This window comes from Pectinophora gossypiella, chromosome 12, assembly GCF_024362695.1.
Source record: "Pectinophora gossypiella chromosome 12, ilPecGoss1.1, whole genome shotgun sequence".
NCBI lineage: Eukaryota > Metazoa > Arthropoda > Insecta > Lepidoptera > Gelechiidae > Pectinophora > Pectinophora gossypiella.
The window spans coordinates 8,709,538-8,737,012 of NC_065415.1; the positions used below are offsets into that span (position 1 = coordinate 8,709,538).

General features: G+C 39.5%; 2 protein-coding genes and 1 long non-coding RNA gene across 12 annotated transcripts in view; 1 reads left to right on the forward strand and 2 right to left on the reverse strand.

Annotated features, from left to right (window-relative positions):
• The window catches only part of LOC126371204 (DNA mismatch repair protein Msh2), a 47,453-nt gene extending 40,329 nt beyond the window's left edge, over nucleotides 1-7,124 (forward strand). For 2 of the 4 annotated variants that reach the window (XM_050016455.1, XM_050016458.1), the window contains 2 exons: nucleotides 473-721; nucleotides 5,042-7,123. In XM_050016455.1, coding sequence (XP_049872412.1) covers nucleotides 473-703 — 231 coding nt within the window. In that variant the 3' untranslated portion in view covers nucleotides 704-721; nucleotides 5,042-7,123. Of the gene's footprint in view, nucleotides 1-472; nucleotides 2,935-5,041 lie in introns of those variants that run through there. The other 2 variants (XM_050016457.1, XM_050016456.1) reach the window with 2 other exon arrangements.
• On the reverse strand, nucleotides 2,000-10,561 carry LOC126371289 (death-associated inhibitor of apoptosis 1). 4 transcript variants are annotated; one of them, XM_050016590.1, is made up of 3 exons: nucleotides 10,525-10,561; nucleotides 9,634-9,758; nucleotides 2,000-4,282 (listed from the first exon to the last, which is right to left on the reverse strand). In XM_050016590.1, exons 2-3 carry the CDS (start codon nucleotides 9,707-9,709, stop codon nucleotides 3,195-3,197), a joined length of 1,164 nt encoding a protein of 387 aa, XP_049872547.1. In that variant the 5' UTR covers nucleotides 9,710-9,758; nucleotides 10,525-10,561; the 3' UTR covers nucleotides 2,000-3,194. The 4 variants fall into 4 exon arrangements, with proteins under 4 accessions (XP_049872547.1, XP_049872545.1, XP_049872549.1 ...); XM_050016588.1 differs by lacking the exon at nucleotides 10,525-10,561 and adding an exon at nucleotides 9,927-10,031; XM_050016592.1 differs by lacking the exons at nucleotides 9,634-9,758; nucleotides 10,525-10,561 and adding an exon at nucleotides 8,843-9,089.
• Nucleotides 10,562-17,391: 6,830 nt separating this feature from the next.
• Nucleotides 17,392-27,475, reverse strand: part of LOC126371396 (uncharacterized) — a 64,775-nt gene continuing 54,691 nt past the window's right edge. For 3 of the 4 annotated variants that reach the window (XR_007567025.1, XR_007567027.1, XR_007567024.1), the window contains 2 exons: nucleotides 18,544-18,820; nucleotides 17,934-18,370 (listed from right to left, as the gene is read on the reverse strand). This is a non-coding gene — a long non-coding RNA (uncharacterized LOC126371396). Of the gene's footprint in view, nucleotides 17,746-17,933; nucleotides 18,371-18,543; nucleotides 18,821-27,475 lie in introns of those variants that run through there. The other variant, XR_007567026.1, reaches the window with a different exon arrangement.

Sequence of the window (27,475 nt, forward strand, 5' to 3'; positions counted from 1 at the left end):
AACTGGTATATGCCCAGATAAGGGAGAATCTTGGTTCAAGATGTCTGAAAGAAGTGTACCGAAGTGAAGGAAAACATTGATCCCGGATGCGAGGTCAGCAGCGCAGCGTAAGGTTGATAGACCGTCTTTTATTAAGTTAAAGACTTCAAAACTGCTTAAACAGTACAGACGTATATCAATACGACATACTTACATTTCTGGCATATAATAAAGAATAATTTACACTAACACAGTTGGCTCGATCACTCTAGACGGCGATTTGTCGAACAATGGGATCTAATAGGCTAGATGGACATAATTTGAGATTGTTCTTACGCGGTGGGTTTTGGGACGAGTTACACAAGCGCCTCGACCATTATAGACGACGATACGGCTCACCACCTTTACTTGTTGGGCACTTAGTTCATCTTACAATGGATGTACCTCTGACTTCCACAAAGACCCCCCTTAATGATACCATCTTTCTTTTCAGTATGCAGAAGCTAAACAAGCACAGTTAGAAACAAACCTTTTTGAAGCAGAAACGGCCGTCAAATCTCAAGAAACCAAGGAAGGGCAAACCATTATATTGGACTTTCTGAAGAAATGCAAGGAGATACAAGAATCAACCGCCTCTGATGAAGATATGATGAAGCAAATCAATTCGTTGAAGCAAAATGTTTTGCGACAAAATAATAAGTATGTGCAGTCGCTCTTGGCTTAACTACAAAGTTGTTACTTAGTAAGTATGCCTTGATTACCTTTGCTTGTGTTTAAGATTTAAATAAATTTAAGTGCCAGGCTATGCTTTTTACTCATTTTAGTCTCCGTAACATGGTAATGGCACACCACGCGCGACGCGATAAATAATCCAATTCAATTGGCTACGTGATAAATAGATTTCTATTGGATCAATTATCGCATCGCGAGCGATATGCAAGCATCATGCTACGGTGACAGTTCCTATTAACCTCTATCATCATCGTTATAAGCCACTACATACAAACAGTGACGCTATTTGCATAACAGATATAAGGCGTTGTCGATAGAAGAAATATCTACAACCAGTATACTGGTTAACTGACTTCTGGCTAGGCGCAGACTCCACGAAAGTGGAGCCCTGTTTTTATAACTAATAGAATCACATCTACGGTATTTGATACGTGATGTGGGAATGACGAAATTCTGTTGGTTATCTCTCCGCTTCGCTTTGGAAACTGGCCGTTAGTTTCGGCTGTCACCAAGCACTAGTTAGTTTATTAGTGGGCTCTGTTTTCCGCATTTAGACTCTAAGATGGCCCGTTATGCGTGTTACTGTTGACTACGTAAGCCAACCTAACTCCTTCCAGAAGCTCGGAAGCCACCGGGGGTTTTCACAGGCTTCGCGGACCGACCCCATTTCTTTGAGAATTTTTACCCGTTGTGCTGACACTCCCGTGCATTCCGGGAATTTTTTTTCTCGTCCCCCTGCCGTACAGGATGGGCAGGGACGTTTTTACAGCTACATACATATCTTCTGGCTACTTTTATTGTCTAATATGCCCGCAATTGCATTCCGGGATTACATGGGGGGCAGTTTCTTCTGCATCCAGACAGCCTTTATAAACGTTATCCCTAAATTAAATAGATGTTTGTTGAGTGAGTCCGTAATACTGCCCACTACTATTCGGGGGTCGTTGCGGTTTAAGCGAAGCAGTCGGCGAATGAAGCTCTTGGATATCATAGGCATGATATCCTTTGACTGTCTGCATTTGGGCACCAAGCACTAGTTTCTAGTTCATGCCAACACCATTTGAGAATGTATTGAAAATAAAAGGGTAATTCCATTTCAGACAAAAACATTCTTGTCTTTTATAAGTTTATTCTCAATTCCTATTATATTAATACATACATACAGTCATTATATAGGCATTTTTGTGTACAATACAATAAATATTAACATAGGCACAATTATTACCAGATGTATTCTAAATACATATCAATACTTTTTTAAATTATAAAAGGAAAATAAAACAATAAGTTAAAAATTGTATTTTTATTAATAACATCAACAGCATGAAATAATAATTACTTATGAAAACAAAATTTGACTTATTAAATTCTTTCAATAATTACGAGTTCAGTACAATATATTTAATTGGTGGATAAAATAAACTGTAATAATTATTAGTTCGGATGAAATAGTTACGTGATATGACCTGTTTCATGATAGATAAAAATAGTGCACAAATGAAAACTTGCACAGTTACAACTACTATTACTTTTACATTCAATGTCGTCTAAATACACTTTTATCTATTATTTAATCTATTACATATATTGAATGTTAAATGCAAAATTATCTTTGCCCTCAGTATCCGACCTTCATACATAATGCTAGCCCAACTTTTAGCTCTGACCAATACTTTAAAACACCGAGTTTGAATATCTGTGACTTGTAGCTGATCTAGTCAAATAGAAAATAATATAAGTTATTTACAGGAACAATTAACATCCAGTCAATTTACTTATTCAAAAATTGTAACATCAGAGACATCTATAATTGGAATATCTAAATTTTTATTACGAAATTAAATCATCCATAATATTTATTGATGGAATAGAATTTACATTATTACAAAATTATTTCCCATTTACTCTTACCCAATGCAATAAAAAGCGTATCTCAAAATCACAATAAAGAAAGCACTACACTCTTCTACAGGGGCTACGGCACATCAAGCAATGAGAAATAAATGTGTTGATTCTCTTGAACATAAATATTATCTGTAAGAGAAAGGCAATTCTTATCAGCACATTAATGATGCTCAGAAAACTTTGCGAGGTATGCTTTGGCCCTCTGGGATTTTCGACTATATTGTGTTCAGTCACCCTTTCATAGAAAAGTCAGCGCACCACATGCCCCCCTCGTTAATTGCATTGGTCCAAGTTGAATATATACATTGTTAGGTATGTCGGTGGGACAAAATGATAAGCTAATTATATACATTGTTTTATGTACAGTCATTAAAATTTTAAATGATAAATAAATTTAAAATCATTTTAACATCTACTCGTTTCCTCCTGCTTGTCGAACACGCTGTTACAGGGAGTTGACATGTTGCCCCACCGCATTCTAAAATTATAAATCACAGGATGTCGCGATTCCCCCGAGCGTACCAGGCTAAGGGGCCGGCCGCGAACTGACTAGCATCGAGCCCGCGGTCGGGCTCTGTTCACGAGAAATATAAGCGCACAGCACTTTGGAACGTTCTTCGGCACATCGGGCACTTATCGGTAGAGAGGGCGCACTTGGCGCAAGCCACCACGTGGCCGCACGGCACGAAGCACACGTTGCGCTCTTCCGCGTAACATATCTTGCACAGTTTGGAATCATCCACGGGGGCCTCTTCTTTATCTTTGTCGCCGTCGGCTTTCGGCATAACAACAGGCTTTTCCTTGGGATTCGGTACCGGCACGCTATCTTTCCCAGCAGGAATGGCGCTGGCCTCCGTGATGACTTTCTGTACGTAATCGCGCCCTTTCACTAGCTGCACATACGCACAGCGATCGAACCAACGTGCGTGTTGCTCCCATGGGACGTCCTCGGGTTCCCAGTCCTTTAAACCACCATCGCAATAAAAACATTTGGTTTTGTCGCCCTGGCCGGTATAGAAGAACCCAGCTTCGGCGAGGTCCTCAGGCTTCTGGGGCATGCAACGAGGCCAGTCTTTGAAGCTACGTAACCGAGCGGCCTCTGAGACATATTTCGCATGGACGGGGCCTGGCATGCAGACTGGCACTGGAGCAGGGGCTCGTACGCCGCACTCGTCGCGGCCCGTCGCAGGAGGTGCGTCGAGGGGCACGTTCCCGGAGCCGTTCTGACGACGGAGGAAGGGGCACTGAGGAGCCCAACGTTGATGGTCGCTGGAGGGGTCATCTCCCTCGACCCAACGCATGATTTCTACTTTGCAGAAAGCGCATCGCACTTCATCGCCGCGACCAAGGTAGTAGAATCCGTTACGTGCGAGCAATTCCGGCGACAAAAATGTAACGGGCCATTTCTCAAAGGATTTAAGACGTTCCTCCTCGCGGCGCATGTCAGCAGTTTCCAAGAAAAAGCCGAACCTGTCATGGTTGTCTGTCTTATCGGAAGAGGAGGACGCCGAAGAAGATGGAGACGATAGGGGCGGCGAAGCCGGGTCACACACATTTGTGGTCGGTTGGGATGTCAGCACAAGAGGGACAAGCGGCCCCAACTTGGGGTCTCTGGGCTTGTAATGCTGGACCATTTGCGCGGCAAAAGGTGAAAGCGGGCCATTCACTGTAAAGAAAGAAAAAATACCAATTAGTTTGTTGATACATAATTCCAATAAGACAATACATTTAGACATTCTAACTAGAACAGGGGAACATCAACCCTAACATGATTATCTGATTATATAGTAGTGGAGTACAAAGTCGAATTTCTGGAGAACGGCGGCAAGTATGTGTGCATTCATAAACGGTTTCACACATGACAACAAGTCCGCGGCTGGGACCGGCCCGGCTGGCCGCTGCGTCATCCACATTCCATTCCCGCAGCCTCCCGCCCCGCCCTTCACCCCGCCTAGGCTAGTGCACTCAGTGCGCATGCACTCTACGACCGCAATCAATTTTTTTAGTCTAGTACTAAATTTACAGACTACGTTTATAAGTACTTTAGGTTACTACCAAAAGAATGTATTTCATTTACAATTGCAAATTAACGTTGAGCGTAGGGACTGATACTTTTAGGGCAAAAGTAATTTACTTTTTATAAATCATTTTGCTATTGTCGAAAAATACATCTATTTAGTGTCCATTTAAATTATTCAAAAGTCTATGTAAAAGAAGTAAGCTAGCTGCGTACTCAGTACAATGTAATGGCCGAAAATAGTACACGGATCGATATTTACCCTCAGTGCGTGAGCGTTCGATTAACATAGGCATTTTTGTAGTAATGATACACTCAAAACGCAGTTCACGTAACACTGCACAAGTACATCGCAAAAACACAAACTTTACTTAGTCCAAAGCTCAAATTATAATTTTTATTTTCCAGAAAATAACATGGCGTTAAACTGGACCGAAGCATCGCCGAGTACTCGCACTATGTGGGCCGTACTGCTACAATATGTCCCCACTGCGCATGCGTGCGTAATTTTAGAGGGTTCAAATTCGCCGTCGTGGGGTGCACTGCACAGCTGTGTGGGGTCGATGCTTCGGCATTATTATTGTTATTTTTCCTAACCAGCTGCTACTAATCTAGTCCATCTACTAAGTTCTCAGACTTCGCTTATACAGAGTTAGAATTTCATAGCATTATTCTAAATATATACCAAAGCATGCATGACCAACGTGAATATTCTTTATGATTAAATTACTATGCAACGTCACGTGCTGTATAGAGATAAATAAAGAGTAGACCACCGCGGTATGATCTGCTACAGCCAGAATATGCGGCTGTCTGACGATAAATAAGCGAAGAGTGCGAAGGGCCGACGCGGGAGAGATGTAGTTCTCAATCAGGCGAGCGTCTGGCGCGATGTTGCCGTACCGCTCACTGCCGACCGGATTTCATTCATATTTGAGACGCGACGTTGCCGTCTTCAGCGGAAACCGCGACCACACAGCGTAAAAAAGGGCCTGTGGAATGTGGCAGTACCGCGGGGCGGGCCTAATGCCGAATAAAAAAAGTAGACAAAGTGGCTGCGTGGAATGCGGACAGCTGAAGTACTATTCGGGCAGAGATTACTCAATTGACCATTACCGAAACTTTTCTTTAGCTAGATCATTCTCACATACCTACTTGTGTTATTTAATTACTAATAGGATTAATAGTAATTAAAGCTTTTAAAAGAGTGATAAAATATCCGAAACATAAGTAAATGAGGGTAGTTAACACATTTCAGACGATTCACCGAAAACATTGGCGACGAAAAGTTATAAGGTTACCTCTTTTTCTAAAGAACTTTAAACTTGGAATATACTTAAAGACCTTCGTGTATTGATATTGTTTCAGGTGTCAGTCAAGAGAGCCTTAAGACTCGGCTGACAAGAAAAATAATAAAAAAGCGATTGCATCCAAGGTCCATGGCGGTCGGCCGCCGCAAATGAAATTCAGCATTGTGGCAGAGAGCGGTGCGGCGAGAGGCGGCGCCGGAGAACAGGCAGCGTGGGGAAGGGGACGCGGCCGTGTTCTCATGCCTATGGGTGGTCGGCGCTCGGCTTTCGAATTCCAATGCCTCGCCTGTAGCGCCTACGCGCTAGACTAACATCTATGTAGCTCCACACTGTATGCCGTGAACCCAAACAATTTCTATACATTTACTGCCTTTTAACTTGTATGACGCGTTTCAATAGGACAGTTTAATTTAGTCCCACCTACGGATCCATGAATGAAAGAATTTTACGTTTGTTTTAAGTCTAAACAAACCATGGCTTCTCTCATAAAGTTTGAAAAATAAACAAAAGGATAGAAGCCCGGAAACGGGGTCGGAGGAAATGTACATCCGCCAGATGGAGCGTGTTTTATTCCAACACAATGTCTTTTAATGTCTGGGTCTACTGCGAAACCAGAACGTCATGTTTTTAAATGATTTCGCCCATCAAAAAGTGTGAGTAAACAATACTTTTATAATAGACAGAACAAAGCCCTTGTTATGGGAATCTATAGTAAGAATCGCGATTCTGAAGAGATCGCTAATGGTAGAAAGCCGCCAGCGCCGGTAAAGCCGCTTGTTTAACTTAAGTACTCTGGCGAGTATAGCCGGCGGCCCACTGCATTCCACGGCCAAAGTTTCCCAAAGGCCGCTGCCGCCGCGCCGACACAAAGAAAATAACACGATCGCTGAAATGGGCGGCGCCTCCCTCTCGACACGAGCGTACTGGGTATTTTCACGATACACTTGTAATTACTAAGAAAACTCGCCAAACTTCTTTTGCTGTACCTATGTTGTTTATAATTCAAAGAAAGTTATATGTAAGTGTTTATGTAATTTTTATTTAATGATCATACTTTGGAATGCGCACGCTGCCCACGCCCGCCCGTTTCAGAAACACCGCTCCCTGACCTCTGTATTGGTGTAATTGACCTTTACGGTCCCTATTGCTAACTCTTAAATAAAAAAAAGGCTTGTAAAAACCAAGATTGTTTTTATTTCGTACCATTAGTTAGAGTATAATATATTTTATATGATACATCATTATATCAATATAAGTTTTTTTTTGAAAGGGTTTAACGGCTCTGGCCTGGTAGCCTTTTAAGCCTATCAATATAAGTAAAAAGAAGTGTTGCCATAAAAATAAGTCAAAAGCATGTGTTGCCATAAAATGTCTTAAAATATTTTCTCATTTATATCATTCAAATGAAAGAAACACACAGTAAGTTTGATATTGGTATAATATCATTTACTAACTGTAATCAACTTGCTACATGCACTGTTTATAATTTGCAGTAAGATTGCAGTATTTTATGGGGAAATGCTCTCTGCAATTTACTCTGTTAGTGGGCGAAATTACAAATTACGTCGGCAGAGGGCGCTAGTAGTTGCGCAAAGCTAACGTAATCAACAAATACCAAGAGGAAATAGTAAATTGAAACATTATGCTGTTGAATCACGTGATATTAACATTTTCCTTCCTCTACCAGTTTTTATACTTTAATAAATGTTGTACCGATATCCAACTAAAACTAAAAAATATTTTCTCATGATGTTTCAATTATAGACACAATAGAAGTAGATATCTACTTGCTAAATTCGTGAGGTCATGCCACTTATTCATAGGAAGGAGGCCCCGTTGGGTAAAACATAGTCAAGGCCATATTTAGGCAACAGCACATAAAAAGCTCCATTATCTCAACTTGTTTATTTAAGATTGGTGTTTGATTTGGAATTAGTATATAGAGTTTAGGTACTTAAATAATGTTTACAGATTGGAGATATATACCTGGGTACACATACAAAACAAACATTAGTATGAGAGTGTGTTAGAAAACAACATGATACCTATAAAGTTTTCCAGAAATATTATAAAAATAACCATAAAATGAAAAGTTAGTACAGTGTAGTTATCAGAAAGTAATAAATATGTTTAAAAAAAATTAAATTTACTAATGAGAATAGTTTCAGTAGTTATTATATATATAGCTAAGTAAATTTTTTAACATGAAGTATTTGCTGGTTTCCTTAGTTTATTTTTACTCCCTGCTATGATATCACCAATGGAAATTAGTTTTACTTCAGTCTTATAGATGGCGCCATATGTAAGTTGGTATTTAAACTAATAATGAAGTAAACTTTAAAAATATTTTATTACATAATTAACTTTCAAATGATCTTAATCGGGATAGCAGCAGCCTGCAGTTCACTATGTAATAACATAATAAAGATAATATTCTCTTTTAAAAAAATCATATAAATAAATCATTGTTAACCTATCTAATGGATAAGTGAAAGACAATTATATAAGTAAATTAGGAAAATAAGTGCCAATAAAATAGTGAGGGTAAAGTCCCTTTTTAAATAGAAAATAACTGCTTACAGTAGAGAAATATTTAAAGTTAATATACCTAAATAAACATTAAAATATTGATAAAAGTAACCCTAAATCCACAGATGGTCCGAGGCCCTAAATATTTTGGGTCTGCCTATACTCCCTTTTAAGGTTATGTTTTTAAACAAACGTTATATTTATTTTGTTACACCTAATCTATAAGTTCAAGCTTAATACTGAATTCAAATTAAAACTAATCTACAAGAATGCCTACCCACTACAAAAATAAGTGACGTTGCGTTCGTCCCAAATTAAAACATATGTTATTGAAAGGTTATGAAGCAAGCATACTAATGCTAAAATTTACCTTTAATCGAATCCATTAGTAATCCAAATCTTAGTTATGATATGCACTGGTAAATATTTAATCACATCCAATTGTGAACAGTTATTACTCGGCTGTCCTCACTACTTTCCACATCAATAACAAAATAAACACCGTTCCTTGAGCGCGAAACTCCGCAACTGTCGACGCAAGCGATATGAACGATCCTTTCCAACGCGGCCGATTCGATAAAACGAACGAGAGAGAAGACAGACACATACGTCACGCTCGTAGTGCGATGACGTTTGTTGTGAGCGTTCAGAAACTCAGTGAGCGCCCAGCCAGGGCGGGCGCGCCATTCGAGCTCGATTTTCTCTCTCTTCCCAGAGCGTCTAATAGGTATAGCTTCTCTTTCTATCCCAGACAGCTGTTTCAGACGCGCCACCACATTTTCCATAATCACTTATGTATAATTAAATATGTATCGGTACCAAAACAAAAAGAATTTAAAATATTTTAAATTTGAAAAAGGTTGGGTGGTTTGAATTTTGAATGTCCTTAAATATTTTTTATTGTTTTTAATTAAGGGAAACTAGTTCCATTTTATTTACCTCCAAAGAATTTATTTTTATTTCAAAAAAATTATAGGTATATACTTATTTTGTTTTTGAACATAGATACATTAACATTTTGGAACATCTTTTAACTGACTTCGAAAACGGAGAAAATTTTACATAACCTTTACTTGCCCTATATGTATATCTTTTTTTTACAACATGATTCCCTAAGATTATATTTAGGATGTAAAATTTAAATTACAATATATTATTTACCTGAGCCGGAGGTTGTTGAGGTGCTGGCGATAGGGTCTACATTTGGTGGGTCCTCCTCCGACGACGTTTCAGACATTTCCAGAACTGAGACACTCGCGATATAGTGTGAATTACATCTTGTTTACCTAGAACATAAACATGCATTTCACAATCATTTCGTAAATATATAAAATTATGTTAATTATGTTTTCCTATTTTATTCGCGTTGACGGTCACAACACTTTGACACTTGTCGAATCCATAGATTAAAACTTGGTAGGTAAGTACTTTTCCAGTGAAAAAGGTATTATTACCGTAAAGTGGATAAACCGATAAGGTTCTCGCGGTCGCGGTTGTCGCTTCAATGCGACTCATAGACTGAGAGCATGCAACGATAAATATACGTTACGTAAACGTAGCCTACGTTCATACACCTACACCTCTAAGTGGATTTTCCTACGTCATTTATCGTCCTTCGTCTTTAATCAAGGCTTAATTGATGTTGTTAACGACGGATGTTCGACATACTTCTAGTTTGTGGTGACCTAATGTAGCTACCATTTCTGCTCAATTCACAGAAAGCATAGACGGTCTACATCGGAAAATAGGTGTTTCAATAATGAGGTAAAAAATATTAAATTATAAGAATAACATTTGGAGAGCAGATGGTAAGGGCGAGTTACATTGAAGAAGGTATAAAAAATGAAGGTAAAGTTTGGCACCGGGGGCAGGTGCGCGGGCGCAGCTTGCTCGTGCGCGGGTGTCAGCTGTCGTTCCACGTGCTGCACAGCTGCTGTCGGCGCATCCCTCACCCTTCGCCCCCGCACACGTTTCATCCCCTTATTTCTCCGCGACACAACCATGTATTTATTAGTAATGTTCATTTTTCTATAACTGTTATATAATACCTACCCACCAAGGAATTTACTCGCACCGGGGCGAGCGTCCTAATCGTAGCACCTACGTGCTTCAACTAAAAGAACAATGCATGTTGATAATCTTAGCCGGTGATAGATAGGGACCAAGCACTAATCGTTTTCATATTGGACCAGTTTATATTTACCTATATTTACGTATGCTCTTAGTCGTAATCTTGAGACAATGATGAGAATGAAATTGGAATGGCTTTGAGTAAAAATAGCTCATAAAATGACGGGCTTTGTAAAAGCCGTCATTAATGAATTCTGTCCTGCAGTGAATAGCATTGTAATAGGATAGGGCAGGAGCCGCGAGCGCGACAGACATGTAATAAATGCATATTTTAATGAATGAACCCGACGCGGCCTGAGCGAAGCCTGCTCGCGTTCACTTCGTGACTTAACTGTACCATAGACTAGAGACTGCAGCTTAATGCCAACTGCTCAACTACCTACAAAATAAGTCAGTAACTAGAGAAATCCTTTGTTTGAACCGAGCAGTAGATGAGAGAGTTGGTAGTTACCCATCTGTTTTTAATGGCTCACCGCCAACTTGCAGTGGAGCAGCGTGGTGGAGTGTGCTCCCTCCCTTCCCCTCGCCGTTGATTGACGGGAGGCCTGTGCCCAGCAGTGGGTCGTATATACTATGTTGTTAATGTACACCACAGACGTTTAATAGTAACAGCTAATATGAAAGTAAAGATGGGGGGTATATCTATAGATACTGCCGTTTCTTCAGCTTTCATTGGCGCCAGGCAAGACATTTTTTTCTAACTGCGACTGTCATAAAGTTTGGTGATTTCAATAAGTATATTAGAAGTGGATGTGTCCCATCTGCGAAGAGACTGTCTTTGGCAGTCGGCTACAGGCGCACTCCAGCCAACCAATAACAGCGCGCGGCGTGGAATGCGGCCTGCTTTTCCCAGAACTCTTCGCTGGGACGCGATGCTATACCACACTTATGTATTTACATACCTACCCCAATATGTAGAATGCCTCTCTCTCGACGTCTGATCTGTAAACGGCCGGGTTTAAACCGTTATATTCAAATTTTGCACGCAATTTTGGAGTAGGTAAGTGAATTATTCTTCATTCGTAGCAGCAGGATTTATTAGACCTACCTAAAATATCTACTTACATCTGTACTTAGATTTAACAACAGGCGGACCTACTAAGAACTACTATAAGAACCTACTTAGTTTTAAACTATATTGTAAGTCCTATATCTATGTAGGTAGTAGTTCAATTTAGTTAAGATAGGTAGGTACCTATGTATCTACATCTTCTTACTCCATTTCATCACCGACAAAGTTATTTCAATTTACATTCTCCCTTGATTAAACTCCGCTGTGCATGTCGTATCGCATCGAATAGATAGAAGTCTCGAAATTGGAAAACTCTAACGAAACGCGACACAATCTAGCTACAATAGCTGGTGATACAATGCACTATTTTTTCCAAACCAAATCCGTTACATTCCATTCCCGCGCCGCGAGTTGGGCACGGACTGGAGCCTCGAGATTTCGAAATTCCAAGAAAGGCAGCCTTATAAATTATCAAAAGCGCCGACGCGGCCGTGCAGTTGGAATGGTTTTTTTACTCCACAGGTAGGCTGGCGCTAAGAAGGGCGATGGAATTTATAGAGCAAAGGAACTTACTTGATGCTAGGATCAATATTGTTTCGAATATCAATAATCTTATCTACTACATATGTACCTACAGACGGATTCAATACTTCAACTTCCTAATTTTCCGGTGTTTTATCTGTCCAGAATCTTTAAACCTGTTTGTGTAACCACCAGTGTCAAAAAGATCATAGTCTTTAAAAGCTATCCTGCGAGAGTAGCTAATATTTTTTCGTGCATATTGCAAACCAAGATACTTAGTTGAATACCCCTATTTTTACAATTTGGTATCAATTCGATACACGAATTTCTATCAAGTATCAAGTGATGTTGAACCTTACTAAGCAACATAAAAATTTGTACAGTCAGCACCTAAACCACACTATATGTCTTTTAAGTAAGTATCAGAGAACTTGGTGATTTGCTTCCAAAATGATTTAAACTAAGTAATTATGTTTTCACGAAATAGCCTGCACTTGCCCAATGGATCATCCTATGCATAATTTCAAAGTATTGAGGTATTTTCTTCTTAAGAATCTTTCGTGAGTACAAGTTGCTTTACAAATGCTGCACACACTTAAGTTTCTTTGCCGACGCTCCTAATACTCCAAAAAAATGTGCGTGGTACGCGCCGCGTGTAGACGCGATTCCTAGAAGATGCCTCTTGAAACATCCGAACCCAAGGCATTCCAGGGAGCAGGCAGCCCTGAAGGTCGCCTCGGCAGGCACTAATAATAGCCAGCGACCATTGTGTCCATAGGGCGCCATGTTTGCTCGCAGCATCCAACATTCCCTAGTTGGCGAGCGAATTCTTTTATCGCGATTGAACGTCTTTTTCCTCGACGACACGACTCCAATTGTCTGAACGTAATTGCACGCCTCGTTAAAACTGAAACACATTTTGTCATCTTCCTTTTCGTTGCTACGAATACGTTCAATTGAACCGAGATATTGCATTACTTATGTAAGTACCTAGAACAGATTCCAACTATAGGTGCTGTGTGTAAAGCAACAGCTAGGTAACATTAAACGTTCATAGATCGGTGGAACTATGAAACAACGGCTCTTTAGACGAGCTTTAGACTGTTGGCTGCGAGGGATTGTGGGTTCTAGAGCCATGGTAATGGGTTGGTATTGCGCTGTGGTGTTCTCGGACGGATGGTATGTGGAATTTGGGCCACGACGCTGACTCAACCGATCTAATCCCTTCCCCGGTATCTCGGCCGGTTAACGCGGATGTGAACGGCCGCAGCTGATGGGATGGACCTATTCATGGGAAATCGACGGATTAAGCTTCAGGAAATTATCAATTTACTGGGGTCTAGTGTTTGCAGTTGCAGTTTGTGGTGTAGGTGGTCTGAATGGTTGTATCGAAGGCTTGCGCAGGGAATACATACCAGTTTGGGAACAATTTATTTGAACTAAAAGTTGGACACTAAATATTTGCAACACTACTTTCTCTCGTGGAAGTATATAATGAACTTATGTGCTAGTAGAGCACTAAACGCGTCTCACCACAAAGCCCGCATGCCGGGGCCCGATAGACTAGTCTTTCTTTTATTTTGTCTGTGCGTGTGGTTCTCCTTTGTTTACTGCAAGTACTTGGCTCTGTAATATCACATTCATCATCATAGGAGGTACTCTTAGATAAAGTAATTATTGGAAGACGATTATTTACTCGTAGCGTTCGGTTCGTCTTAGTTTGGTACATTCTTAACTACCTTTTCAATGTGTTTTAAATGGAAAGTCATGTTTGGTCGTTAAATCAGATCGTAGATGTTGAAGTGAATTAACTATTGGTTGATTTTAAAAAATGGAATTACCGTTAGAAGTCTGAAGAATATAATATTCTAAGTACCTAGTAGGTAAGGTATACTGCATGCGAAGTGCAAATCAAATTGCCGATAGGTAGGTACCTAGTGCAGAAATATTGCATGGCTATTGCTCAATCCCATAACAATAGGTTCTCACGACGTCATCAAATTTTATTGTTGAAGGTAGGTACTTAGATCAGATACTTGCTCGGTAAAGGTACCTACTTCGCGTTACGAGTGTACCTACTTGGATTTCATTTCCAACTCTGAGTGGATAATTAATATTTAAATGAGTAGTGAAGAGAAAATTACTAGGTAACTAAGTATTATTTTCTTATGATGTGAGCATCTAAGCTACGTGTGAACCAGACAGTCGTTTGTCTAGGTACTTACCTATATAATATTGGAAAACTTATTTTGTCTATTCTACAGTGCAATAAGCAGCGTTGAATCCTTTAGTTATTTCAGTTTTGGTTATTTTCCATAACATAACATATTATGTTCACAACTACATCCCAATCGGGATAGTCAGAGATACTTTATTGGCAAGATGAACTAGGTAGGTACGGTCAAGAGCATTAATATGTATACACTTTGGTACCGTGTCACATTAACTTTTTTGACAATTGAACTGTAAGTCTCACATTAAATGTCAAATATGTTAGTGCGACAGAGTCCTAAAGTGGGTACATTATATTGCTCATGACTGTACCCACACGTCATCGAGCTCTCTGTTAGACCAAAATGATAGGTGGTGAGCCGTATCGCCATCTATCATGGTCGAGCCCACAAATTAATAACCCACTGGTGCAAGTCCGATGCGGGGGTTCGAACCGACGGTCTGCGTTTGATAAGCCGGTGTACCACAGGAACACAGTGACTATTTATGTTCCAGTTAGATAAAATACCTACTTACTTATATAATACCTACTTATATCTAGAGGTAAGATCCAGGTGTACTGATGTTTTTGTTTACACTGCAGATTGTATTAACCCCTTGTCATCCAGTCCTAAACATTATATTTTTTTTTCTTTTGTATCTCATTCGTTTTGGAAACGTCTACTGCGCAGTTTAGGCACAAAGCGACGCTCTGAGGTCGACGGCTGGCATTGCCGAATTTGTACTCATGACGTCACCCTAATACTTACGACTTCAAATCCCCCTGTTCTTCATACATTGCCGTATTCCTATCAACCACGTAGTTGAATCCTTTAACTAAAAACTCGATGTACTTTTCCTTTGAATTAAATGTCTTCATAATCCCCGAGGTCCTCTTAGATCTAATAAGAAAACAACGTGGACACAATCTACACAAACGGTCACGTTTGACTCGCCGGCTCATGTCGTCTGACAGACAAAGAGCTCAAGTTACTTCAATAATAATTATTTAACATTGTTTGCTTACATTATAGTGTGAGAAGCTGTAAAGCATGTAACGTCAACAATCATTCTTCAATTTGTGGTAAGTAACTAATAGGTGATTAAGAAAGTGTTTACCTACTTTGATAAGTTAGTAGAACAAAAACCACGCTTTTTGGCTCTTCGTAATTTTGGAATTACCCATTTTAAATATTATGTTATTCACATAATTAACTATCAGTTTATTGCTAAATTGTTTTTGTTTTTTCCTTCTTTTCAAATGCGCAGTTGATTATAATTGACTGGTTCAAAGAAGCACCTGTCTTTATTGCCATAATGATTTATTTAACGGCTAACACTAATTTAGCACAAAGTTGAATATTTCTAAATTGCAGGTATAATATCTCAACTGAGCGATGTGAACACGTTCCTAATAATTGCAGATTGTAGAGAGTCATGTTCACCAGACGACTCATTAGCCATGTTTGTCCAATCACCACAGCTATCGGGTTTCTCTTGCCATTCGCGTACTATCGCCACCAAAACATCCCGCGAAGTCGTGATATTCATCTCTATAAACAATCTCGTCAAATCATTCTAATGTTTCGTCATGATAAAGTTGCATCAGCGAATATTTAAGTACTTACTCTTTGGTAAGTTTTGCGCTACTTTATTCATAATTCTGCATTGTCACTTCTGTAGGCGAGTGTAGGCGTGCGCACGCATTAGCCGCAGAGATCTCGTTTCACGTCCCTGGTGCGCGGGAGTCACACAATGGACATTGTTCAGCCTTCAGCGAGGAAGAATGCCTTCGCACTGCAGTATTATGATACTTATCCATTGTTTGCGAAACGCAAACACAGATGCTAGAGGTAAAGACACCATTTTATAACATACGTACCTATATGTAAGTGAAGCTTGAACGGGATGTTTGCTTTCTATAGTTGCTTCTGCATGAGAGGAGCTACCATCATGTCGGACACAATGCGCGTGTAATTCATCATGAACTGATAGTTGAAGTGCATAATGGTCTGCTCCCTGCAGATTCCTGATTTGGTATACGTGACATAAATCGGAGGCGCAAGCGAAACTAGTGACAAAAATATAAAGAACAACGCGTACAATATACTCACTCGCTGTTTCGCCCAAAAAACCATTGTGATAATTATCAAATACGACTTTGAAACTTCATAACCATACAGATTTTTGACTTGATTTTTTTTTATTTTTCATAGTAAAGTAGTGCAGGTAATGTAGGTAGTAGGCACAGGCCTAGGTATATCTACGTATATATGTACTTATGGTAATAAAGAAAATAAAGGATATTGATGCAACGTTTCGTGGTAATCGGTTATACAACTCCGGTTCATTGCGCTTGGGTTTAGCAAACAGCTTTCCAAAGGAAAGGAGCGAACTAGTTGGCGGCGGAGGCGCAGTGGTGGAGGTTGCGGCTTTCGCAAGGCGCGGCGCGGCTCGGCTGGCGGATAGAAAGCGCCGCGACCTCACTTTCACTGACGATTCATCACACAACACCACAACTCATTGCACCGCTTACCACAATTTTCAATTCAAAACGCACAACACAACATGCAATCTATCTTCGCCTAAAATCTTCCAATTAATCAGACGAACAATGGAATGCAGCAGCACGGGCGCAATTTTGAAATTTGAAGCAAGTAAGTAGATAATCCTTTGAAAGCGTCTAAAAGCTTTGATAACGTTCAGGACCGCGTTCACTATAATTTTTTTGTGTCAGTATAAAGCGGGAATTTCATTGAAAGGTTTTCAATTTGATCCAAATTCAATTAAGCCGTCTGGGTGCGTCGAGTAAGCACTCAGCGTTCTGAAAATGGAACTACAGATGAACGAAAAATCTGCCAAAAAAAATTAAAATAAAATGAACATACGGTGTACGAATTCGGCAATATTTATTTTCACCCTTTATACTGAAGGCAGTCAGGGTGGCAATTAGCGATGTTCACAGTAAAAAGGATCAAACTTTGTAACTTTTGTATCTGTATGGAAAATACAGTCGTGAGCAATATTATGTACCTACTTACTCAATTTAGAACCCTGTCGCACTATCATATTTGTCATTTAATGAGACTTACGGTTTCATTTGTCAAATAAGTTAATGTGACATGGTTTCAAAGTGCATACATATTAGTACTCGTGACCGTACGTACTTATGCAAGTAGGTACCTATTTATCTGGAAACGTCTCTCCGTTCCAGCCAGTGTATTGATCGAATAAATAAACACCATACGAACAGTTGAGGTTATGATGATGTATTCGTCCGTGTGCATCATTCAACGAAGTCGTTGAGTCAATTTACTCGGTGTCAATTGATTTCCAATAACATTTACAATTGAGAGGACGTTGTATGCGGGGCCCGCTTGTTTAATCAACAATCGTCTCTGGAACAATTTGTGATGCTATTTGAGTACTTATTTCAAAACAAAATACCATGAGAAAGTTTTACACGGCAGGAGGTCTTGGGCCTGACAAAGCGCGAAACTGCATTCGGGCAAATACGCGTTTAAAAGCTTTACCATATTGAGAATATTTACAGTTCTTGTCAAAACACAAATAAATGCGCGTCGGTTAGCGGCAGAACTGTCAATACTAATTGCATTAACCGTATTAAATGGAATAATGAAGCTTGAAGATTAGGAATACCGTGAGTGTCTTTGTAGGTAAGTAATAGACGCAAATAACCATTGTGACATTGGCCAATTGGCCACATATTTTTGAAGAAAAAAATACTGTTAATAATATTGAAGAATAGATCTATTGCTGCTGAAATACTTACAACAATCAAAATATATCACATACGTATAAAACGCTATGCAAGCTCATTAAGGTTGTGGTGAAGATTCCCGTTCTTTTGTTACTGGATCTGAATACTTTTAAGAACTTAATAAAATAAGAGCAGCTAAAACATACTCCATACAGGGCAGGAACCACGGCACAGTAGAGCGCGTCGGCTACGCGCTGTAGCACGGAACATTCTCCACCACTCTAGCCGTATCTCCAACACACCTGCAAAGCAAAACCGACCATAACATCAACACACACGGAATAAAAATGAAATTCTCATGATGTGAGACTTGTGATCTTCGGAGTCGAGACAAAGATACAATTTCACAGTCACTAACTTCGAGTAAGTTCGTGAATTCGTTGCCGCCAAATCTGATCTTATCGCCTTTGCTTACGGTTGGGTTTGAGCGGTAAACGGATGGTTCTAGAGGCGTACTGGAACATTTTAGTCGGTTCCATGAACCGCTTCCGCCGCTGCTCCTTCCGTCTCGGGTTGGTGGCTGCAGACATTCCTGGGCCGGACACCGGACCCGAAGAATGCTGACCAGACCGGCGTTGATGGCGTGATAGCTTAATGCACCCGACTCCGCTCTCACGCATTCCTCGCGAGATAACCAAGGCTGTTCTTACTGTTCCGTCGCTTAGACTTGCTAAATACGTGTAATCTCTTCTCTGGAATGGCAGAAACAAAGTACTTAGCAATAATTCTCTTATATTATGTAGGTATACCTACCTAATTAATACTGTTCTTAGTTAGACAAGGGAATGCTCGCAATGTAAGTGCATTCGTGTTGGCATTATCAGAAACTTAATATGACCTTTGACAATATGTATCATCGTGATTCTATTTTTATCGTAAATTGTGTTTGTGTGTTCGCTTTCAGCTTTGTATGGGTAAAAAAATAAGTTTTTATCTATTTCTATGAATCGTGAGAATGTTATGGGACGTATGGGCGTCCATTCATGGGAGTTTGGTGCCGATCCCACGCACATGCGGTACATCTGTGGCGCCTGCTTACTATGGGACAGAGAATTATGGATTTTCTGAGAAAATCTATAATTGCTTTTGTATGTTGTAGATAACGTCTACCTAAAACATAACAGCCGTTGAGCCACGGTCCCGACTTAGGTAGTATAATTAGTACCTACCTATGTAAACAATTATAAGGCAGGTTCGGTACTAATTGAATTTCTAATAAGAAATTCTTGAAAAGAGCTTTAATCTTTTTACCGACTCAAGTATTTACTTTTAAATTACTTAATTAGGTAGTTAAGTGTTTTTTGTCTTCTTTTGTTTCATATAACTCTGTATTACTATCCTCTTTACACTAAGGTACGGTAATATACGCACTGAAACTACGAGTTAGTACATAAGTGACCCAAAATTTTACTATCTGTTTTTAATTGCATCAGCTTATTTCACTTATCTCCTGTGGCACTACATATTCGTCAATGAGACATTCATGTCTATGAGTTATGGGAATATTTTTTAGAGCGTAACGGTTTTTGTATTATTTTTTGTCGCGTTTGACCGTGTGAAAGGACCTCAATGGATGCAGCATGTGCACGGGTCGCCCAGTTTACATTGACCTTAAATAAACCGAAGCTTGGCCCTTTTGTTGAAGAGCAAGTACTATGGCGCGGGGAGCAGAGGAGCTCTTTGTTCACTGGAGTTATGATAGGCTTCAATGAACCGTTTCTTTGAACGTAGTCACAAATACATTGTTCGCTGTTTTCACACGAAGTTTTTACTTGAACTTTGCGTGGAAATTTTCCCATGGGTAAAGTGAGTTGACGTGTTCGGGAAGGCAGGAAAACAAACTTTTCCCATTATGAGACGTTTGTTTTCGATGGAAAATAACGTTTATCTGAAAACAGCACATGTACATGAAGATAATACTTTATTACTTGTTTTCATATAGGTAAGTACGGAACACGTACTCATATAATATATCTAAGGTACCTATAAGTCATTATGAACAAGTAGTAGATGCTCTACTTACAAAAGGCGCACGATTCCCTTTCCTATCAGAAGTGGATTTAAATATCAAGGTCTCCAAATGAACCGTTCCACACAACACAAAAGATTGCAAAGTAGGGATAACCACAGTGCCTACATAGTTCCTTTGTTTTACAAGTAACTTTGTCAAATTATCAGGTTGTTTAAAAAAAAAACGAAGCTCACTTTATTCCCAGGCAAATGCTTTAGTTAGCATAAAAACGCTCCAATTATACTGCTTCCTCCAACTGGAAAATAAAAGGTTACCTACTTGTTGCCAGCGAGGCAAAAAGTTGGTATAAACATAAACAGTGTAAAAAACGTGTTCATCGAACCGAAAGTCGAACCCTTTCTTCCGTAATGGAATGCTGGTCGTCCGACCTTCAAGCGATTAAGGGACGTCGACTCGTTCTAAATTAGACATAGATTAGGTACAACTATCGAGCCCAAACTCGTTAAAACTAAATTAGTTAAATAGCCGAGGAAACCCGGTCTGTCGCATTCTCCTATATCTATTATCATTAGATGAACTAAGTTATTAAACAAGTACCTACATCATAATCGAAATGAATAAGTTGCTTTTTTTTATAAAAGTACACCTCATTTAGAAGTATAAGTATGTAATTGTACTGCCATTATCATTTTAATTGCAGGATTTTTTCCAATGAAAACTATCTAATCGTGTTTCAGCATAAAAAATAACTGACGTCAAAATTTCCTGAAATTATATACTGAATGAATTTAGGAATCAAGAAATATCTCACTTTTATTTATCTATATATCACTGTATATAACCTACCTACAATGAAAACTTACCCGACCTTCGTGGTCCAGTGGTTGAGCGTTGCGCTCACGATCCGGAGGTCCCGGGTTCGTTTCCCGGTAGGGACACATCACGAAAATCACTTTGTGGTCCCTAGTTTGGTCAGGACATTACTGGCTGATCACCAGATTGTCCGAAAATAAGATGATCCGTGCTTCGGAAGGCACGTTAAGCCGTTGGTCCCGGTTGCTTATTACTGATGTAAGTAAATAGTCGTTACATGAGCCATATCAGGGGATTTGGCGGCTCAATATTAACCGTGACAGCAAGTTGATGAGGTTGGTACTCCACCTCACAACCCACACGACAGAAGAAGATTGACAACTTAAAAATGAGCGATAAAAGACGAAATGGAAGGAATCCTACTACCACCACCACCTTGTACTATAAATACTTTATTTCTTTCTTCTTCTTACTCAGTATTTCTTGGACTTATTCATTATTTATGTATAAAAAGTTATAATTTTCTTTGTCCCTTTTATTTGCAGGCGATTTTAATTTGACTGTACATAACCAACTTGTTATCAGTTAATTGCTCTCGTAATCTCAGATAACGGAGCTTAGTGAGTGTTAAGTGATAACAACATTTTATTTAGGTTCTTATGCGCACGGATAATAGGTACACGTATAGTATGTACTTACAAAATACTTGTAATCTTCAGTATATGCGCCGTTGCGTAGATATAATATTATGTTATGTAGATAGCCTACACATTATATTTTAAACTCGAAGCCAGTCGAAGCATTGGTTAGATGTAATATGAATTCGAAAGATTTAAAGGTGTATTACTCCATTAAAAACTGCAGAATTAATAAAATTGCTTTTTAACATATTCAATTAAAAACATTGAAGCTTAATTAAACTTTAATATTATTAAATTTTAAAGAAACTTGTCAAGCGATTTAAGTATAATACCTAGTACTTTGTGTTTTTTTTATAAATAATTCACGCTTGTGTCTTTAAATGGGTGGGTAACATGACAAGTAAGACAAAGCTACATTTGGTATGATAAATCCTACACCCATAAAATAAGTACCTTTTAGTTTTCAATTTGAAAATACCCTTTCAACCAACTGAAATACCTCCAAAATTTCCGCATATAGCGGGCAAGTATTCGCATGGGCCGCGTTAGGCGTTGCGTCTGCGCAGCGGTCGCGTTCTCACGGGAACGCGCGGTGATTGCACCGCATTACGCCCTGCACTGGGTCGTTGCAGCCACATGCAGCCACGAACCGTGGACACGCCTGCATACCGCGCAAATGTCGGCACAATTTATTATATCGTGTTACATTAAGTGCTATGTCGAATGTTACTTAATACTTCCCTCTACCTCTACATGCGACACTTGATAGTTAGTACTCGTAATACACAATTTGGCACAGCGAAAAAGCCTTTAAGAGTAGCCTGTTTGTGTAATTATACCGACTCCTGAAAGATAGAAAGAAAGAAATAAAGAAAAAAGAAACATTTATTATTTTCTCCTGCCCCCGTAGCATGCCCCAGACATACACACAATGGGCCATCCAAGTTGTTAAATGCGAAAAAGAGACAACTACCATACGCATACCCTGCGTCACGTATTCCGCACGCGTTGCGATAAATGAACCAACCCTATTGGCCACTCGAGAACCAAACCAATTCTACTAGTCCAATTACCGTGTCGCGCGCGTTATACTGTTGCCATGTTACGGTTGCAAGTCTAGATGTTTTGAATTTATGATATTAAATCCTAGTAATAAACCTACTTACAGTTATAACTGTAGATTTTCAGTTGTTGTCTTAAACGTTGTACCGGATGAGAGCCTTCAGCGCACCCCATTTGTCCGGCCAAGTAGTTAATGCCATCTGCGGCAAATGTACAATAAGTCACGTCAAAAAAAAGTAGGTTTTCAGTCTAGAGTGCATATTTCACCAAAAGGATCTGGTGCGTTATTTTCGTTCAAATTCGTGCGGTAAAATATATTCTGGTAAGTTTTTAATGACTCAGCCGTATTCTTAACAATGGAATCGGAAGACAATCGAAACGAAGGAAGGCGAACTAATACAATGAAAGAATTACTCTGATTTAACCTTAAAAGGCCAGGAGGTCTGTGCCCTTTTTCAGTAACACAATATTCTTTTTACTTTTAAATCCGTACAGAATGAAACCTCTACAATAGGTAAGTAGGTACTGGAGTCACGATTATACAGTATCTAACTTCGGCTGTATTAAGTATAAATCGGGTTGACTGCCAAACAACCACAGCCAAATACAACTTGATCTGTATTTATATCTATATGTATCTTTATCTGTATGTTGTCAACCTTTCCTTGAAACACTTCTGGATAAAGGTAACATTTGATACCGACTCCACTCGTTTCATATATAGCGAGCAGCGCGACTATTCCCATTGGAGCGCGCGACCGCGACTCGTTTCCAATCAACAATGGAATGCGCCGTCTTTTTGGTCCGCACTCTGCGCCCGCGCAGCCGGGAAGATCAAGTTTTTACCGAGCCTCAGATCAGGTCCTGTTGACGTTAACTCAGTTGGAAACAAGTACCCTGTACCGCCTTAACAGTTACATCAAGATCGTTAGTACAGGGCCGCGGGAGTATCCACAAAGGACCAATGTAATCGAACTCCTACAAGCGACTCGTACATTACATATTAAACTTACAAGGGTTAGACCTCTTAGGTTGGCCAGACTGTAGACAATGCATCGCAGCTAGTTTTAGTATCCATCTTAAAATAAGAAAGAAAAACTTAAAGATACTTGTAAGCTGCCGGCACAAAGTGCAACATCGCTTTATCGTCTTCTACAAATCTACAACATGAGAGCATAAGCTTATTAAGGTTTTTCTTAATAGCTTTTTGTTTTACAGCCAGTTTAACCAATGGCTGATAAATTCTCTGACAGCCTATCTAGCAGATAAGTTCTGTGTTATCGGCAAATGGTGAAACTCTGGTACTGGTGGTGTGTCTTGTAACTATTCTGACAGTTTTCAATGCACTGGCCATAAGCTCTCCCAGCTGTATTAAGATTTAACGATACCATAAAGTATGAGAGGGCAAATAATTGTTTGATTCTTACAACTTCCGTGAGTTCGCGAAGGCTTTTGAGTTCCCATGCCGCACCGAGTGACCTATTCAATTACAGGAAATCACATCGTTGTAAGACATCGACCTAGCACTTCAATTATTTACCTACTTGATGGAATACGACGACATCTACACGATTGATTGTATCCTAAATTTATATAGAGGCTTTATTACACTACCCGATCCATCGGGCCCGATGCGTCGGGATTAGGTCGTGTTAGCACGTCGGATTGGCAGGGCCTCGATTCTGCCATTACATATTGCCAAGTCTTTAAGATTGTTGTGTTTTTAGGTCACTTCAGAAATACAGACTGCAGTTTCTAGCAGTTAAAACATGTAAATCTATTTTTTTAAGTTGTTAAAGGTCAATTACTATATTTATGGAGGCGTGATCCTCAAAGAGGAACGTATATATACGTACGTACAAGTATTTATGTTATGAATTGCGAGGAGCTTCATAGCGATATATGAAACTTAATAATATCAGAAATATAGATACAAGTCCGCTCTACTATTCAATATATACACAAATAACGACTGAATGTAGAGGCTTATAAAAACCTGTATCAGGTTATCAGGTTTGCGAAATAAATGCTGGATTGCCGCCACTTTACAAGTTTCTACCAAGTAAGTGCTTATCATAATTTCCCAACTGGACGTTTAGAAAATGTCAACATTCCTGCTAGAGATTCGCTAACGCTAATAACGACAACTGAAAACGAGACAGATCAGATCAGCAGCTATGCATGCAGACAAAAACTCATGCTCATCAACACTAAAAGGGTTGGCCGCACCATGACTGTTTATCAGTAAACAAATAGCAAAATCTTTTGTGAAGTGGTTATCATCAGTCTAATCATGATCCCTAACGTTATTCTGTTTTCACAGGATCCGCTTACCTAACCTGAAGTTTTGACAGGTCCAATTATTTACAGGAGCGACGGCCTGTCTGACCTTCCAACCCGCAAAGGGAAAACCAGCCCAATAACCAACCCAGTCTAAAATATATCATATCAAATTGTGAGATATGATCATGAGATGATATAATTATAAGATTTTCTTTTTGTTATAAAAAATATTTAGCTTGTTCGTTTCTTTGCTTTTAAATTATCACGGAAACTATTAGTATAATAAATTATGAAAAGTCTTTTACTGATAGGAAATCGCTACTAAGCCACTTGACATAAACTGTTCCGTTGAGTTCCTTAAGGAGTCGCAATATTAGTAAATCAACTCGTACTTGAGCGAAGCGAGGACGGGTCAAAGTCAACAATAAATAAACATAAGAATTTTCAATTATCCCAACCGACACTATCGCCTTGGATGACCATAAACGTTTAAATACCTACGCAGTTGGAGTCCCCAGTACCTGCATTAGAATACAGTGAGTCAGAGACCGTTTGATCCTCGCCCACGTCCCATGCACCGCGCACCAGCTAAGTCACCTTAATGACCAATTTGAGAGCCCCAATTCCTTCTTATATGGTCATGCCTTCGAAATTGATGAAATTATACGGAACTTGAGGCAGTTGTAAAGGGATAATGAAGTAAGTAGTAATGTGTGAATATTTCGAAACAATCCCAAGTTTTATAACTACTAAACACAACGCAGGTCGTAACTTCTGCCTAGCTCGATATAGATTACAGTAAGCATGTACTCTATATAACTTTATATAACTATTAAGTCCCTACATATAACATCACATAAGCTTCTTCTTCTATCGTGTGGGTTGTGAGGTGGATTACCAACCGCATCAACCCTGGTGTCAGGGTTATTATTGAGCCGCCATAGGCCCCTGACATGACTCATGTGACGACTACGTACTTACTAACCGTAAGTAGTAACCGGGACCAACGGCTTAACGTGCCTTCCGAAGCACGGATCATCTTACTTTTTGGACAATCAGGTGATCAGCCTGTAATGTCCTAACCAAACTAGGGATCACAAAGTGATTTTTGTGATTTGTCCCCACCGGGATTCGAACCCGGGACCTCCGGCTCGTGAGCACAACGCTCAACCACTGGACCACGGAGGCCGTTCACATAAGCTAACGACCATATTGTAGTTAGAGATACATCCATCGCAAGATGAACTAAATACCCACGCCTCACCGAGCTTTCTGTTAGACCATCGCGATAGGTGGTGAGCCGTATCGCCGTCTGCAGTGGTCGAACCAACTGTGTTAGTGAAAACTTTATATATAGCCTTTTATGGCTTGTATACCTACAAAGGCTTGCAAAGGTTTGTTTGTAGGCTTGTAGCCTTTTTATATACCTACAATAGCAAAGGTATAATGAAGTAATAATAAGCGGGGATTTGGAAAAGTTCCCGACGTTCTGCGCAAGAGATAGTTACGGGGCTTCGGCAGCCATTACGCTGTCAGATCGCGAGATTGCAGACCTGCCAATTGAAGTTTCCACCACACGCCAACAGTAAAATGGTTCCCAGATATTTTCCGAGCAAAGTACAAAGTATTTGATGGTGTTCCGATCAACATTGCAAAATATAACAAGTATCTTTATTAGTATTGGAAAATAAGGCTCATTAATTGAAAATTAAAACCGAGCCGTTTTGTGGTTAGATGTCGGACGGGAAACCATTTCCATCTCTTCGGTAATTCGGATGGTAATTAATAAGAGTAGAACTTCTAGGAATTGTTACAATATCGGTATCTATTTGTAAAATAAAGTAGGTAGTAATGTCTAAGTCTAAAGGTCTATTGGCCCCGATTCCTACAGACACCTCCTAATTTTATTTGAAGTTATACCCGGCATTGTCTTATTCGCCGAAAAGGAAAGACAAATGAAAGTATAATTCGGACAAGTAAAATAGGCATCTCGCTCATATGCAATCCGTTCGACATGTGCTGTCAACTTAATTCTGTCGGGTAATTGGCCAATATAAAATTTCGGAAAAGTATTTTATATTTCTGCCTAAAATTGACGCATGTTCCATAAATTCTATGTCTGTCGATTACCCGTCCCTGTCACCCCTGTGTCCCTGTGTGTGTGTCATGTCAGGAGCCTTTGGCGGCTCAATAGTAACCTTGATACCAGGGTTGATGAGGTTGGTACTCCACCTCATAACCCACACGATAGGAGAGAGACCCGTCCCTTTCCTTTTCGGCGAATGAGAAACTGACAGGTATAACTTAAACTAAACTTGGTGTGTACCGGGATCAGCATCAGTGCCTACTTTATTAAAATAATTACTAACAAACAACTAGGTATCTGGTTAGTAATTATTTTTAAGGAAAGTTTCACGTATTTTTATTAAAATGTATTAGTGTTTTATGTAATGAAAGAACGTTCGATAATAAACACGTTTTGTTTAAGTAAGTCTTTATCTCAAACGTGATAGTATTTTCGAAACATCGTAATTTTAATGGCCAATATTGTCTTACACAAGTCCTTCTTGTTTTCA

Bases quoted from the DNA above. Each gene is read 5' to 3' on its own strand.
- LOC126371289 (XM_050016590.1), bottom strand. From the start codon at position 9,709: ATGTCTGAAACGTCGTCGGAGGAGGACCCACCAAATGTAGACCCTATC. The intron at 4,283-9,633 runs GTAAATAATATA...CTTTCTTTACAG, and splicing joins CTCAACAACCTCCGGCTCAG to TGAATGGCCCGCTTTCACCT.